Source organism: Podarcis tiliguerta, assembly GCF_965153285.1.
Source record: "Podarcis tiliguerta genome assembly, chromosome: 10".
Lineage (NCBI taxonomy): Eukaryota > Metazoa > Chordata > Lepidosauria > Squamata > Lacertidae > Podarcis > Podarcis tiliguerta.
The window spans coordinates 41,394,209-41,410,780 of record NC_139543.1 but is presented as its reverse complement, the minus strand read 5'-3'; the positions used below and the strand labels follow the sequence as shown (position 1 = coordinate 41,410,780).

General features: G+C 39.5%; 1 protein-coding gene across 13 annotated transcripts in view; it reads right to left on the bottom strand.

Moving 5' to 3' along the window:
- CNOT4 (CCR4-NOT transcription complex subunit 4) overlaps positions 1–16,572 on the bottom strand; it is a 54,307-nt gene that overhangs the window by 7,314 nt on the left and 30,421 nt on the right. For all 13 annotated transcript variants that reach the window (XM_083400524.1, XM_083400528.1, XM_083400530.1 and 10 more), the window contains 3 exons: positions 15,228–15,285; positions 14,714–14,963; positions 13,234–13,731 (listed from right to left, as the gene is read on the bottom strand). In XM_083400524.1, coding sequence (XP_083256650.1) covers positions 13,234–13,731; positions 14,714–14,963; positions 15,228–15,285 — 806 coding nt within the window. The remainder of the gene's footprint in view (positions 1–13,233; positions 13,732–14,713; positions 14,964–15,227; positions 15,286–16,572) is intronic.

The following is a 16,572-nucleotide window of genomic DNA, read 5'->3' as shown; positions in this document are numbered from 1 at the left end:
TCATGTTTTCTCATTAGTCTATGTTCAATAAGGTTTACTCCAAGTGAGCAGAAGAATCATTACTGAAAGTTAATTATTTTCTCAGTGGTCACCCCCTAAACCTGCACATTAAATGAAAATTCTGCTCTTTACCCCCAAGAATTAGATAAATAGGGCAAACAACCCACTTTTTATTTGAATACAGTAGAAGATGCTAAGCGGTATGGCAACATGCAATTCAAGCAATTTTACTTGGAAAGCTTCCCTGTTCGTTCCTCAGCTGTGGTGAATAAAAGGAGAAATAAAAACCTCCTTCTCACAAAGACCCAAATTCTGTGAATTTCCAAGAACTATGGCAGAAATTTATAGGGGAAAGCTAAATATTGCAAAAGAGCATTTTCAACCTTAGTCTCAGTTTTCACATGATCAAAATATTAGTCAAAGCATCTTTTAAAGAAATGTATGCTCCTCACGAGGCTGTCAGCAGCTTGGAACTGGCACAAAATCCCAATCCTGAAGCATTAATCCAAATACACTGATCTTCAACTGGTGTGTTGGGAGACACCAGTAAGTTGTGGACTGATCCGAGGTAGGTTGCAACAGAAGCACAACCATCATGCAAATATATGGTAAAAAATTAAGTAATGGATCCCAAAATGCATGTTTGAATTAAAAGTAGATCCTGGGTTTGAAAGGGTTGAAGATAGCTGATCTAAGATACTAGACTCATATTTATCTCACAGGTAGCAATTCTCTGCTTTTCCACCACTAGATGGAGATGAAAACCCAGACATGAGGTGATACATTACGACATACCAAAATCCAGCAGACTGGAGCAGTCTAGTTCAAATAAATTCAAACACAGATTCATAGGAGAATGGACTTTAGTAAACCCTTCTCTAGCACACATTCAGGACTTCTGAATACACGACAAACTATCAAACTCGCTCTGATAGTTTCGATAGTTCGAAGCTCTTCACTGTCAGATGCTTTATACCAAAGCCAGATGGTGGGACACAGTAATCCTGCAACACCTAAGACTTAATTCTAAGAAACAGCAAATTAGGTGGCTAATCTGTGTCTCAACTGTACATTTCAGACAGCAGATATAAGCTTGCTGAAACAACTGCTCCTCCATGCAAAAAAAGTCCCTGCACACAAAACTAGGCGCCAGAGAGATGGGCTCTAAGCCAGCCTTCTCCCCGAAAGGCTAGTTTCCTATGCATATGAATTTTCCATGGGGGAATCTTACCTCCCCGCCCCACCTCTCCCCCACCCCCATCATGCACAATCGGGGGTAATGAAGGACAGACACAGGTTTATCACAATCCATCACCAACATTTATACTCCATCCAAAGCCAGCTAAACGTATGAAGGGGACCTAGGGGAAGTGGCTATAGTGTCCCCTGCAATGGCCATACCCTTGATGGACTTATTGACAGGGATGTCCAGAGTTGCAGCAGAGGCATCAACAGCAGTGGTGGCTCAGAGAGGAGAACCAGGTATGCAGTGTGAAGCTGTTATTGTGCATTTCTCTACGACCCCAATGTAGTATTGCTCCAGAGAGCTGCTATATGGGACACAAAACAGACAGCTCATTTGTTCTTCTAGACTGCTAGGCACTCCACCAGAGCAAGCAAATCTTTAAAGGGTCCCTATACAGCCCAGGTGGACCATTTAAGCATTCCTCTCCCTCCATTCCGCTCAGTGGTGAGAGGAGTTATGAACAACTGCAGTAAGTCAGGAAGCTGTCTGTTTAATCCCTTCCCAAAGTCCCTGACATAGCATCACTGGGAATCAACACAGTATCAGCGGCACGGGAAAGCAATTAAACTGGCTCCTTTGCTGCAACTGCTCAGAGCTCCTTAGTACTGAAAAGCAAAGGATGAGGGGAATTATGAGTCTGCTTAGTTAAGAACTTTTCCTTGCTGCTTGGTGCAGATAGAAGTAGAGTGACTGCAGAGAGCGCTGAAGTCTATTTTAATTCCTCACCCATTTTCCTGTTATGGCATTATTCTGAAGCAATACTACTTTGAGAGCGCTGACAGTATATAGCCATTGCTCCAGCTCCTCAGCAGTGCAGAATGGCAAAACGGAATAACTTTGCCCAGCCCAGAGCAGCAGTGGACTCAGCTGGGGCCCTTTGGGCTCCAGCATCTGACTGACCACATCATGCCAGGCCCAACTTTCTATAAAATATTCAAAGCACTTAACCATCTCATCTTCTATCTGAAGTCTATAATTCACCTGTGCAGTGTAATGCCAGAGGGAATATAGAAGTCTTTTAAAAAAATAAAATGAAAAATATATATGCTAAAGGGGCTGTGATCTCGTGGTCTACCTGCAGTAAGTTAGATTTTAAGATTCAGCTGTAAAGTATTCCTCCAAGTTAAAATGATTATTGTCATCTCTTAAAGCATCTATTTTTATCTTGTGAATCACACTGAGGTCCTTTGATGAAAGATGGTATATAAGTCTAATAAATAAGAATAAAATATAATAAAATAAAAATAACCCAAGAGCTTTGGAAAGGAGGCATCACAACAAAAGCTGTTACTACTGGTGGAAGTTAACACTAGTTAGCAATGCCTTATTCAAACTGACTTCTGTAAAAATGAGAAATATAGGAGTACACCGGTCTGGCACACAGTGAAAAGACCGAAAGGGTTCTGGTTCATTCACACTCCCTATGCATACTACCTCTGATGGCTCTAGATTCACCATGTAAACTGGCCAGCTGCCAATTTCTGCAGAGGCTAAAATTTTCATTTCACACTCATGGCCAGCGTTATGCTTCGTTCCACACTTCTTGACAATGCACATGTAACTTTTCCAGTTGTTTAACCATAGTCAATTGGTATGAATAGGGTAAGAGATCATGCTCTCCTTTGTCTCCTACTTTCTGGAGGATGACTGAGCCCCACCTTTTATTGCTGCTGAGTAAGTATTCCTGCAAAGAGGGGAATGCAGCTCATGATAAGTGATTCTAGGAACAGTTCTTTTGTTTAGCCATGGTTAAACCATCAGGAACATCCATAGGCTCCTACTCTCGACTAGTTTTCTCCTCTAGAGCTTAGGTTCTACCGAATTTTACAATGCTTGCTCTGTGCACTGAGTAGTTTCAGTTAAAAACATTCCAGAAACAATTACATTTCAAACACTCTTCCACCCAATGATCCTGGGGTTAGATGGTGTTTAACACCTGATGTCTTCACCCTACAGACCAGGGCTGACTATTCCGCCAAGAACATACCATTATTAAACATACCAAGAACACATCATACCATTAAATATGGTACATACCATACTGTACATGGAAACTCCTTTGATAATAAGCAGGTTTTGCATGGCCAGTTATTTTGTAGGACTAAGACTATGAACCAATGAAAGGGAAGTGACTGGTCCAAAGGAAATGAAAATCTAGTATGACGCCCTGTATTCTGCCATGCCCAGGGAGAGCCAGGGGCCGCAGTATAGGACTTGCTTTGCATGCAGAAGGTTCAATCCCCAACATCTCAAGGAACTCAGACTGCAGAGCTGAGAAAACACTACCCTGGAGATGTTGCTGCTAATACTGAATGAGATAAACCAGCAGTATAGAGCAAAGTGGTATGCTCACACAGAGAAAAGGGTTTTAGTACTCAGTAGGTTCTGTTTTTTGCATCTCAGAGAGCTTTAAAGTTTTTTTTTCTGGAATAACTGAATAATTTAAAAATATTTCTCTTCAATATTACTATTTCAATGACAACTAATGTACTGAAAAAGCTTCATAGGGGTTTTAAAATACATCAACATAGGAAAAACAGACAAGGCGCCGGCAGTCCAGCACTGGCGGTTTGTGCAATCTTTTCAAACAATACACTCTTTACAAACAAAACAAAAAATGTTTATTAGCAATATAAACCCCCTTAGCAGATATGCAGATAAAGGAGACTTTTAACGTAAAGTACATTTGTACTAAATTCTGAAAGCTGCTCCACAAGTTACATTGTAGAAAACACTTGTTTTCTACTGCTACATACGTGCAGCAAGCAGCCATCACCATTTTTGGATAGCTATTCTGCATTTCATGGCTCTCTTTTTGAAGTGTTTTGCCCTTCAATTCTCATGGTAAATGTAGACATTTAATTCTGGGACCTGTTCCCAGGTAGTCTTTGAGCTTTATATTTGGCAAGAACTTCATTAGATAACAAAAGCATTTTGACATCTAAAATGATAAAAAAGACAATTCAATTCTGTAAGTTACTCTACGGTGTAACATAGCTAAACAGTCCAATACTGCTTACCTGTGTCACCTTTCACTTTAAACTAGGATCAATAAAACACAACATGATGCTGTCTTACAGGAAAATATCCCAATAGGTAAGAGTGTCACAATAAAAGCTTACATGGCTCCGGAACCAAACTCCTCCATGGTAGTATAGCAACCTGGATGTACTGACATAAGCAGACCTTTGAAATGGGGTTTGAGTTTAGTTTAGCAAAAGTGTAAAGTACATGCTCTAGATGTAAAAAGGCCCAACTCTGATATTCTAGCTCTCTACTTCAGAATTTGTCAGGCAGCTGGATAGTGGGACACTTCTCCAGCACCTTACAGAGCAGATCTACAACCTAGGTGCCCCTTAGAACTAACCTGACCAAAGCTGAATTCAGATGTACACTTCTCTTTCAGTGAATGATGCGCAAAATACTGTTAATTCTCTTAGACAGCATCATTTTGAGTAAGATTATCAAATAAGGAAATCCTCCTTACTATATATTTCTCTATGAAACCGAGTCACACAACTGAAACCCAGGAAAATCCCTTAAAAGCCCCTAGGCATCATCAAGACAAAATAAAGATGCCATTTCATATTCATATAGAAAGTGTCTTCGCTTTTGAGCTTGAGCCAGCCATCATGCCATTGTAATTTTCCTTTGTTAGACTATCTCCTTATAAATCTTAATATCAGCAATGTTGACATCTAATAATATTGAAGTAGTTATGAACTGTCAACTCATATGGAATTTGGTATTTATACAGCATAAGCAGCAGCAATTAACAAGGTCTGAAAAGATATGCCGGGAAAAGGACTAAGGCCTAGTATGCAGATATCTTTATATACACATACTTTCCTGGGATTGGGAAGTCTGTCCAAAACACAACTGTGGCCCATCAACTGCCCATCTCTAGTTTAGGATTTAGTTATACTGAAGTTCAAATGAGTAATCTGAGATACCGCTGTATATGTACAAGACTTGGAAAGTATACAGGTTGCTTAATATAAAAAAGCAGCTTAGAGAACAGGAAAAGCAAAGCATTTCACTTAAAAAACCCAAATGCACTGGAGCAGAAATAAATATTTTCTCATACCACAGTTTAGTTGCATCATCACAGTTACTCTGTAAACCAATGAACATACCCTTAAATATGTCATTCTGATTTTATGTTGCGTTTTACATTTATTACGATTCAAACTGAAGAGTTTCAGAAAAGGGGAAGAGTTTCGGGGTGTGGAATAACATTCCCTGCAAATTCTAAATTAAGGTTGTGATCCAAGTAAAATATGGACAGGATACACACACACACCACATATGTTGTGTGTTACAAATGCTGTTAGAGCATTTAAACTTTAAGTGTGTTTAGAAACAAGTTACGTGCTTTGGCATGAGAGCAACTGAAATGGGACCTTGGAGAAATGCTGAAGAGATCTTACAAATACATCCAAACTTTGCGGAAATGGTTTTTAAGTAAAGCAAGGGGAGTACTTGAAAGGGAAACTTAGAAAGTAAGTCAATTGTGCGTGCAGCTCTGGATCATGACCGAAGCCTTCAGGGACTTGTAAATAAAGTGGCCTAAACACTACTGTGTGCTTAGTAACAATTATTAAGCCATTATGTAGAGCAGCGGACCACTGCGCTCTGTAAGCAAAGATTGGAATCCAGATTCCGCTTTTCATAAGGTCAGATAAACAGAACATGGACTATAAAGAATAGAACACAGAATTTAGCTTTTGCTTTTTTCGCTATTGGGAGGTAATCAATTCCCATTTTTAGACCTGACATTTGATAGAAATATAGCAGAGTAAAATGAGTGATCTCTCCGTTAACATCTCTATGTGCTGGTAACTAGATTTACTAGCTAGTTCTATTCTAAAGCTCTGCTGTAATATCTTAATTTTTAAGCATTGCTCTTGATCTGCAATGCCCCCAAAGTGACAGGACTTTCTTGACAGGTACTGTCACATTCATAAGATATGGACACATATATTCCAGCAAATAAATCAACATTCTGTGGGAGGAAACAGGGAAGTCGTGAGAATAAAACATCCTCACTGATTGCCCTCTTGTGGGCTAGCTATCTGTTTGAGCACAGTAATTTCCCTAACAGCAATAATTAAATTAAATGTTTGCTAAGTATACTGGCAATGGAGAAATGGCAGAAACAGACAAGAGCGAGCATGACAAGGTATCAACACAAAAGGTCATAAAATGAACAGGTATGATGGTGATGATCCTTATGAACTATCATACTAAAGATAAAACTGTGCCTAGGGAAGCCCTCTTCTTGTTCAGCTCAGAATTTTAATGCTTTAATTTTACTTAGACTCTTTGAACACAATAATCTGATTTTCACTTTTATTTTAGTTTGGCAGAAATGATGATAGAAGATACAGAAAAACAGGAAATAAAATATATTTCTGTAAGAACTTGGGCCTCATCTTCACCAGTGTTCTTTCCTTTTTCCAACCTACTTGGTCCCTCAATGGAAATGAAATCAAGAAAGCCTGCTGGAGTATCTAATATTTTCAATCAATTCAGATCCTAAGCATATGTTAAAGATGCAAATGCAAAGCATGGCAATGTGAATCACCTTAAAGTCTTTGAATAGAATAGAATAATATTGTGTTAACTTGACAGGAAAGGAACTAATTAACAGAGATAAATAGTCTAATGTAAAATGAATGCAAGGTCCAGTGCATATACTTTACTGGACAATATATGACAGACCCAGCTCACCTTTGGAGGTCCAAACGATATGCCAGCATCCCCTCTATTACTAGAGATCATGACATACAATGGCATTGTGGCTATAAACTGCAGCAATGTCTTCAGCAAACATCCAACCCTGCACATATGTAGCTTACACTGATGTTGGAACATGACCACCTGGCTATTAACAGATGTTAACTAGGAAGGCTTCCAGTCAAGTGTCAGAACTCAGAACAGAAGCTTGAAAAATATGAACCAGAAAAACAAAATGTCTCTAGTGGACATTGCTGGGTTTCAGTCACTGGAAACCAAGTTCATTTCTAATCTGTTAATAGGCAAGCTATTCCATTGAAGGTCCCTAAAGTGTAGTAAAGCAAGCTCACAATAACATAAGAGTTACACATTGAGACTAAATACATGGGCCAGCTGCTTTGACATCTAAAAAGTGATCAACACTTGTCCTTTTGTGTTGTATCATTCGGATTGTAAGCCTGTGGGCAGCAAATGCCTTGCTTTTTACTCTGGGAGCTTTTATGGCTGAAGAGCGGGGTACAAATGTGTTATACAAGTGAATATTTTAAAAAACAGGTAGAACTATAAAACACTATGTACATATATATATAATACAAACTGACAAAACAGCCAATACTTCTTTTAGTCATTCCTTTGGAAGAAAAGCTGCACTCAAGAACAAGAAGGAAGTCGCATCATATTCTACACGAGGAGCTCCATAGGGGTGAGTTGCAAGACTGATGCCATTTAATTATCTTCTGAAGCAGTCCACACATTTCACAAAAGTCAATGATGATACAACACTGGAAGAGCGTAGAAACATAATGGGCTAATTTTCTGGGAAGGTGGTGCCAAAGGTGGTGGCAGAGCAACTCCCAAGTATTCCTGAATGATACTGATTATCTGGATTCACTTCAATGTGTCCCCTGCTTCTAAGACTGAATTGTCCTGATTTATGGTCTTTATCAAGAGAAGGACAGAGAAGTGTGACCCTTATTACTCTTACTAGATCTCTCCATGGCTTTTGACACCATTGAGCAGGATGAGTATCAAAAGGCATTGTATCACAATGGTTTCGTTCCTACCTGCATGGTCAAATCCAGAAATGAACTGGGGAGTGGGGAGAGAGTGACTTTGGCCTCCTAGCACTTATGCGATAGGATTCCACCAGGCACTGCTTTGTCCCTGGAGGGCAGGGTTTGCATTCCCTTTGATGGAGCAGGCACATAGATTGGAGGTACAGCTGAATACATCTTTGTCAACCAATGCCTTAAGTTTCCTTTTTTGCTTGGAGGGCTTTTTACCAGCTTCACCTGGTCAGCTACAGCCATATCTGGATGGGGATAACCTGGCCATCATAGACCATGCACTCAAGACTAGATTACTGAAATGCACTCTATGTGGGGCCACCCTTGGGATTGATCCAGAAGCTCCAGCTAGGGCAGAATGAAGCACCTAAGATAGTTGATGGGAAGAGGTGGTGGGCAACATGTAATACTACTGCTAAAATATCTGCACTGGCTGCCCATGTTACAGGGCAAGGCTCAAGCCTCTTATATTAATATAGAAGGCCCTGAACAACTTGGATTCTGAGTACCTTAAAGGCTGACTGAGTTCTTATATGCCAGTTTGATCATTGGGATCTGGAGGAGTGATGTTAGTTGTCCCCCATGTTTTAATAGCCCGACTGCTTTTGATGAGATGTTAGGCATCTAGTGCTGTTGGTCCCCCACTGGAGAATTCTCTTCCAGCAGATGTGGCAGGCATCCTCACTTCTAAGATTCAGACATCTCTTGAAGATTTTTATGTGTTGCCAGTCCTATTCAATGGTTTACACTTTTAAGATGAGGCAGTCATTTTTACAATTATTCTGTATTGCTGTTAATTGTATTTTATCTCTTTTGTAGATCCTGCTGTACACCGCACTGAAATTTTGCATGTGAGTGGTATATAAATATTTTTAATAAATAAAATTAATATGTAATGTAACAACATTGAGAGTTCACTAGCACAGACTATGCAACTCGCCAACATAAAATTCAACAGCAAATTAAAAAAAATTCCTTCTTTCTGCATATTGACCCTGAATTAGCAGGTAAAATCCCCACACTAATATAAAAAACTCTTGCAACTCCTAATTATATTATGACGTAATTTAGATAACATATTCAGTGTATTTGCCCTTGTAATCAAATTTAGCACTGCTGAAAACAGTATTTCCACTGGGAAATACTGTTCCTATGATTTAAAAAGAAGTCAATAATTACTAAAATATTTGTTAAACTATCTGAAGATAGCTTTCTCACATTGATGGCTAAGTCAGTGATGCCTGATGTCCACCATTTGTAAATAAAATATATAGTTTAGTTAAAAAAGTAAGTACATCAAAGACCAATCTAAAAGCCAAGAAAGATTTTTCATCCAATAAGAAAGGTGCAAAATTCAGGAGAAGGGCAAAGCAAAAAATATTTCATGCATATTATGCCTCAGAAAGGTAGAAGCTCTGTCAGAGATGACATACCGTATTTTTCGCTCTATAACACGCACCCAACCATAACACGCACAGAGTTTTTAGAGGAGGAAAACAAGAAAAAAAATATTCTAAACAAAACAGTGGATGTATGATTTTTGTGGTTCATGCTGTGGCCACAGACATGTGATCTGACAGTGAGTTTGGAGTAGCCCAATGCAAAAATCCTGAGGGTCCATATGGATCCATGCTTTGTAACCACATTTTTGCACCACTGCAGCCCCAGGCAACAGTGGGTACGTGATTTTTTTGGTGCAAGATGTAGCCATGGACATGCTATGTGATCTGACAGTGAATTTAGGGTGACCCAGTGCAAAAATCCTGAGGATCCATGCTTTGTAACCACGTTTTAAGTGGGGAGGGAAGGAAAAGCACTCAAGGGACAAGGAACACGCGTGGGGTGTGTGGAGAAGGATGCTGCTAATAATGCAGAAGAGGGGTTTAAGGGGAGAAGAAGCACATGTGTGGTGGGTGGAGTAGGATGCTGCTAATAATGAAGAAGAGGGGTATAAGGGGAGAAGGCTCCTCTCCTCTCCCACTTTGCTCCTTTAAAGCAAGCAGGCTCTGCTTTTCTCCCTCCTCCCCGCTCATCCCCAGCTTAGCGAGCTGAAAAACTTTGCTGCTATTTAGCGAGCTGAGTGGGGAGGAGAGAGGGACAGAGAGCCTGCTTGCTTTAAAGAAGCCAACCGGACAGGAGCCGCTTACACTTGTGTAGGCGGCTCCTCTCCTCTCCCGCTTTGCTCCTTTAAAGAAGCAGGCTCTCTGTCCCTCCCTCCTCCCCACTCAGAGGCTCTTCTCCCTCTTTGCTGTTTCAAAGCGAGCCACGAAGGAGGAAAGGAAGGGGAACCATGGATCCTCTGCTCACGACTGCAGCAGATCCCCCCGCCATCCGTAGGCATTCCCTCCATAACACGCACAGACATTTCCCCTTACTTTCTAGGAGGAAAAAAGTGAGTGTTATGGTGCAAAAAATACGGTAATTATTTAAGGACATCTGTCTTCTCCTAAAATGGAGCGCATAAATGGAAAACTAATAGGCACATACATCATAAAGCCAAGACATTCTTGAAGAGAATCAAGGGGAAGGTTAATACAATATGCAGAAAGTTAAGATATTGAAAGCTGCTAGAATGCTCATTAGAAACAATGTTTTCAACATCAAAATATCCATAACCTAGCAAGGAATGGTAACTAGTCACAACTTCCAAGTTGCCTTAGCAATTACTAAACTTACTACACTTAATTGGAAATCCCAGGCTTTTCATTTTTGATAAACTTTTCACATGCACGCATAAAGAGATGAATGCTTTTCAGCACAAGCTGTTTATGCCATACAACCAACTTGCCTGTCCCTGGTACAACTTACTGCAGAAGCTTTATACTTCATAATAACAGTTGCATTGTTTTAGTCTTCTAGCATCCCTAAAGCAACTATGACCACTACTACAATAAAGAGCTTCAAAGATCTATTTTTGAATCAAGCCTCTGAATAGCACAGGCTAAGAATCTAAGTAAGTAAATTAGCAAATACTGTTTTCTGTAGGTTGTGTTCAGAGTTCCTAAAGAGTTTGTGTGCTGTAGTCAAAGAATTGCAGTAGATTCAAATCCTTACTCATCTGTGAAGCTCACTAGACCAGTCTTTCTCAGCCCACAGAGTTTTTGCAAGAAAAAACATGGGAGTGAAAGAAACAAATTTTACAAGTAGCATAATGTTTACTAAATCAAAGGGGGAAGAAACATATTTCATTCAACTACACTACAACATTCTACTTCAGAATATACCACGTATTTAGAAGGTGGTTTTGACTCATTGTTCTCAAACTTTTTTCTCAGGACCACAACTTTCAAAATAAAAAATTTGCTCACGCCACACTGATTTTTTTTATTGATAAGAAATAAATTGGAGAACAAAAAGAAACAACTCCTGGCAGTGCTTGATTTTGAAAAGGTATCTATCCATATTTTGCAAATAAATGAAATGAATGAATGAATACTATACTCCACAATACTACACTGAAATGGTTAAGTGTTTCTTTGATTGCCCTTGAATCTTCCTGCAACCCTTGCCATCTTCTCTGGCCACACCAGTGTGATGTGCCACACCCTTTGAGAACCACCGCTCTAGACTTCTCTTCTACTGAAGAGCAGGAAATGGATTTTTCAGGCTAGGCCAGAGTTCAGAGACTTCACACATTCAAACATCACTTCCACACTAACACAGCTGATTGTTAAGTTCAGTGATGGCCCCTTTTATCTAATGGAATATGAATGGGAGGGCCCTTAGCGGACATCTTTCTGGGTCACATGGAGAATCTGAAATGCTTCTCTGCATGTTTTTATATCCTGACATAATTACTAGCTTTTTCCATTTTCAAACTATATATCTAAGTCAGAGTCAAAACTAAGACTAAAGTGCCAAAGAAATGCTTTTGTAACCAGAATGAAGAGACAGGTGTTGTGACCATGTTACAGATTTTATGATAAGCTGCAAATCCTCTGGATTCCCAAAATACTAACATAAGCAGTCACTATCAGTAAGAAATGGATGGTATATAAATGTTTTAAGTGAATCATAATGAGAACAGAAAAAAAACAATAATTGTTACAGTATCCAAGAAAAATAAAGCACAGGAAAACTAGTTTACAGAAATAAAAAGGTGCTATTACTGAACAATATTATCCACACTGTTTAAGATATGGTCTGTAAACCCAAAACATCCCAAGGAGAAGACCACTGCAAGTTATGATGGAAGGAACAGGTTACTTGAAGTTTGCTCTAAAATTCCAAAAGGTATTATCATGAAGCGATGCTTGCTATGCCACAAAGTCTTGTGTGTGTCAGCTACGAAGTACACTCTTCCAGCGGGAAACAATAATGCCAGCTGGAGTGAAATGTTACAAAAATGAAGGGCAAGGGATTAAAGTGAATGGTATAGGTGTCAGATGGCTTCATATACGGGATCATAAAGAATATTTTTTGCACAATTTTAAATTTACTGGCTCATCAATGTAAGATTTCAGATACAATTGAAGATGATAGAGTTCAAATGGCAATGGAGAGAAAAGAAATGGCTATTGCATTGGCAGCACCTTGGTTGATAAATTCCCTCCCCAGTGAAGTTCATCTGGTGCCTATATTGTTGTTTTTCAGACATCCGGTTGGGGCATTTTTATTCTCTCAGGCATTTTAGATTATTAAAAAAAGGAGTGAAAAGGAAACTGAATGTTAATCACTGTAACTGAGTTATCCATTCTGCTGACTTTGGAAAGTGCTAGTACCCCGGGATATATATTGTATGAAAGCAGTATACAAATACTTCAAAAAATAAATAAAAAATAGCTTTTTCCTGCCATATATGCCAAGCATCATGAACCAGGACTGAAGAATTCATTTTTTTAAAAAAGTTAAAATGTAATCTATTTATGCAATTAAGTAAACTATATATTTAAAATAAAGATCAACTCCACAGCATGATCAAGACTGTCAATGTAAATCATAAAATCACTTTTGAAATAAGGATGATTGGACATATGATACTCCACTTTCCTTATAAAGCTCATTATAAGGCTAAATTCCAAGCTAAACATTTCATTTTCAAAATGCATAAAAACACATTTCCATCATGATAGTTACATTATCAATTCCAGTACCAAATACCATCAACCCCTTCTCGCTACTCTGATTTAGAGAAGCTGAAGGCATGAACAAGGCTCACTGATGCTTTCTCAGCGCACTTACCTGCTATAGGGATCCCTCCTAGACCTGTGCTGTGTTGTGGTGGGAGGTTTAAGTCCAAGAAATTACTATTTGAAGGGGGGTTTGCTGTGTGGTTCAAGTGCATGATGTTATTGCGTGGGAAGGCCATCCAAGGATAGCGAGCGGCTTGGCCTGGAAAACTGAAGGAGTTGTAAACTGCTCGATGCTGTTGAAATTGCGGGAACCTCTGTGGCAAGACTGAAAATGTGCTATTGAGAGAGTTGGCATTTGCGGGCGCAGCAGGATGCAGAAATCCAGAGCCTGACCCTTTGGCGGTTGTAGTGTGTGGGGAAGGGTTCTGGAGAGACGTGGGCGAGAGGGAGGGTTGGTCTTGGACCGACAGTTCCTTCTCGATCAGGTCTGCTAAGGCTTTGCGGGTGATATCAAAGGGATCAAACCCCAAGTCATCTTCTTGCTGTTTGGAAGAACCAAATCCAAACGCCGCTTGCCAGTCTGTAGACGAGGATACTGGGATGGTTTCTGTGGGATTTAAAACAGGTTATTAACGACAAACTTGCATTTTCCCCAGCTTAATATGAGTCAAAATACTGACCGATTTCCCTTTCCAATAATTGGTTATTCTCATTCCTATGGCAGTTTTCCCCAAGCTGGTACCCTCCAGATGTTTTGGATTATAATTCCCATTGGTCCTGAGAGTTGTAGTCCAAAATATCTGGAGAGTAACAGGTTGGGGAATCCTATTCCAGGGGCAACTGGTTTTTAGATTAAAGCTCACAATACCCTTTATGTTCTAGTGGTGTACAGTTACCAAGAAAGCAACTTTCTTTATCTTTGCATTTTTCTTCCCTATAGTTCTAAATTGATCCTCTACTTGGGAATTTCACATTTCTGTCTCACCTGAAAAGCTGCTCCCGAAGGTAACAAGCCCCTTCAGAAAACTGAGGTGGAGGCTGTGTGGGGCCTACTAGGGAAGTTGCTGAAAAATCTGGCAGAAGCACCTCATGGTTTTCAAGATCCAACCCTATGAATTTCCCATCCACCTTCTGCAACACATTACAGTAGCACTTCTTCGTCTTTTAAATGTAAGAAACCACTCTTTCCACTGCATATATTCCTTGCTAGATGCTAGATAATTCTAGATTGAGAAGAACTGTTCAGTTACTAATTAAAATGTCTCACCACTTGTAATTTTAAGCAAAATGTTCTTATTGGTCTGACTGCTCATTAGCATCAATGACCATATGCATACAAGCACAAAATATGATTTATGTAAGGTTTTATTTATTTATTTTGAATCTTTATTTTGAATCTACATTTCCACCATCTATGAAAAAAGTAAAGCACTTTACAAAATAATAATTGTGACATTTTCACAAGTTCTTTAAACTGGAGCAGTACTGAGCAGCACTGTCAAGTTCATGCTAAACTGTAAGTAAATGTAAGCGCCTGAAGATATTCTTTCAAGCTATTGTGTGCATGGGTTGTCTAACTAATACTATACCTGATGTGAAGAGGCTCTGTGGCTCTGGTGCCATCGGCCAGTCATTTGAAGTCTGTGGGGAGCTGGGAAATGGAGGGAGTCCACTTGGAATAGGGTTGGGGTGCCGGAAGTTGTCCGAGAAGAGAGACTGTGACTCTGTTATAGCCCCTTCAAAGGGAGACCGTGCACTGTGATTGGATGAACTGATGGGGATGACTGAATTGGATTTTGATAAGCCGGGTGGTGGTGAAGGTGTGTCACTATTTGATATCTAAAAAGCAAAAGCAAACAGTTTTACAATTGTATAGTAAAAAACAGTTTCTTGTTTTAACAACCATTTGGTCATTTCCAAATAACATGTGTTTTTACAGCTAGTATAAAGTTTTAATCAAGCAACCATCTTATGCAGCTGATAGGCAGGAAGGTATATTTAAGATTATGGCAAATAAATATTTCAACACACAATATAGTCCTTTTGCAAATATAAGGGTATGCAGTTGGCAAGAGTTAAGAAGTATTGGTTCTCAAATCTTACCTGCTGCGAGTTATCACAGTTTCCTATACTGAGAGAATCTGAAGGTTTGTCGATAGTGCTAGAGAGAAAGAAAAACTATTAGGCAAATGTAAAAGACACAGCCTGATGGCCTGAAACTGTAGGAATTAATTTAAAAAATAATTTTAGAAAACCTAGTTCATGGAGATAACTGACAACATGCTGATTAGCTCCATCTTGCACATTCTGCTTGTTCATTGTTACTCAGTGTAACCTCACAGCAATCAAAGTTTGTCTATTGCCCCTACTGTCAGCCCCCGACATTAAATTGCTGTCCATGAAGCAGGCACCATATCTATTTATAAGAGCTTTGTGCTCAACTTGAGATTGATGGAGCCCAGAGGACTCCCCAATTTAGATTTCAGTACACTGAGTTGTAAAGAGAGGAGAGACATGAAAGAAAGAGAAGAGGCAAAAGGAATAAAGGTAAAATAGAAAGTGAATGAACCAATAAAACTATTCACCACAGCAGAAAAGCTCACTTCTCCTTTGTGCTGCTTCAGTTTCAAGACAATAGGAATGCTGTCACAACCTCCCACTTAACAGGAGACAAAACTGAAGCTCCAGCCGCTCATGCATCCACTCACCCAAAATCAGAACAGCAGAGCAACAGGAAGAGCCAGGAAAGGACAAGACAAAACTTGGAATAAGATCAGCAATTACAAAAACCATGAAAAGAATGAGTTGAGGATGGAATGGTGACAGCAGGACAAGGAGAGATACCAGATCAGGTGCTGTCAAAAGCTAAGTGAGCGAAGGGGATCAGGCCAGGCATGCATGATGGAAGGTGCACTGGCTGGGTTCAGGCTGCAAATGTATGCTAGCACAACCTGCAGTATTAAGGAAGGTTAACATTTGAGACACTAGAAGAAACCAAGATGCTAGAAAATGAATTGGCTGATATGGCAGTTCAACTGGAAAATAATATACTGTCACCATCTTGTTGACAAACTCAGCAGGTGTTGCTGTAAGCCACTGGACATCAGCTGATGGACAAATGCAAATATTCAGAAAATATCTGCCTGCTATGTAACTTTAAGACTGAAAGCGTCTCACAGCCAATGACCAAAGCATCTGGGTTACACAAGTGAGCTTCCTCAGTGGTTCAAATGTGAAATTGCTGATCTTCTAATATAAATATGTAATTTGCCCCTAAAATCAGCCTCCATACTAGAGGACTGGAAACTGTTCAATGTAGCTAGCATCTATTGTTTAAAAAGAATCCAGCTAGGACTTGGAACATTATAGGCAGCTTAACTTAACATTAATCTAGTAAAACTGGTGGGCAGAATTATTAAAAATTGAATTACCAAACATGCAGAAGAGC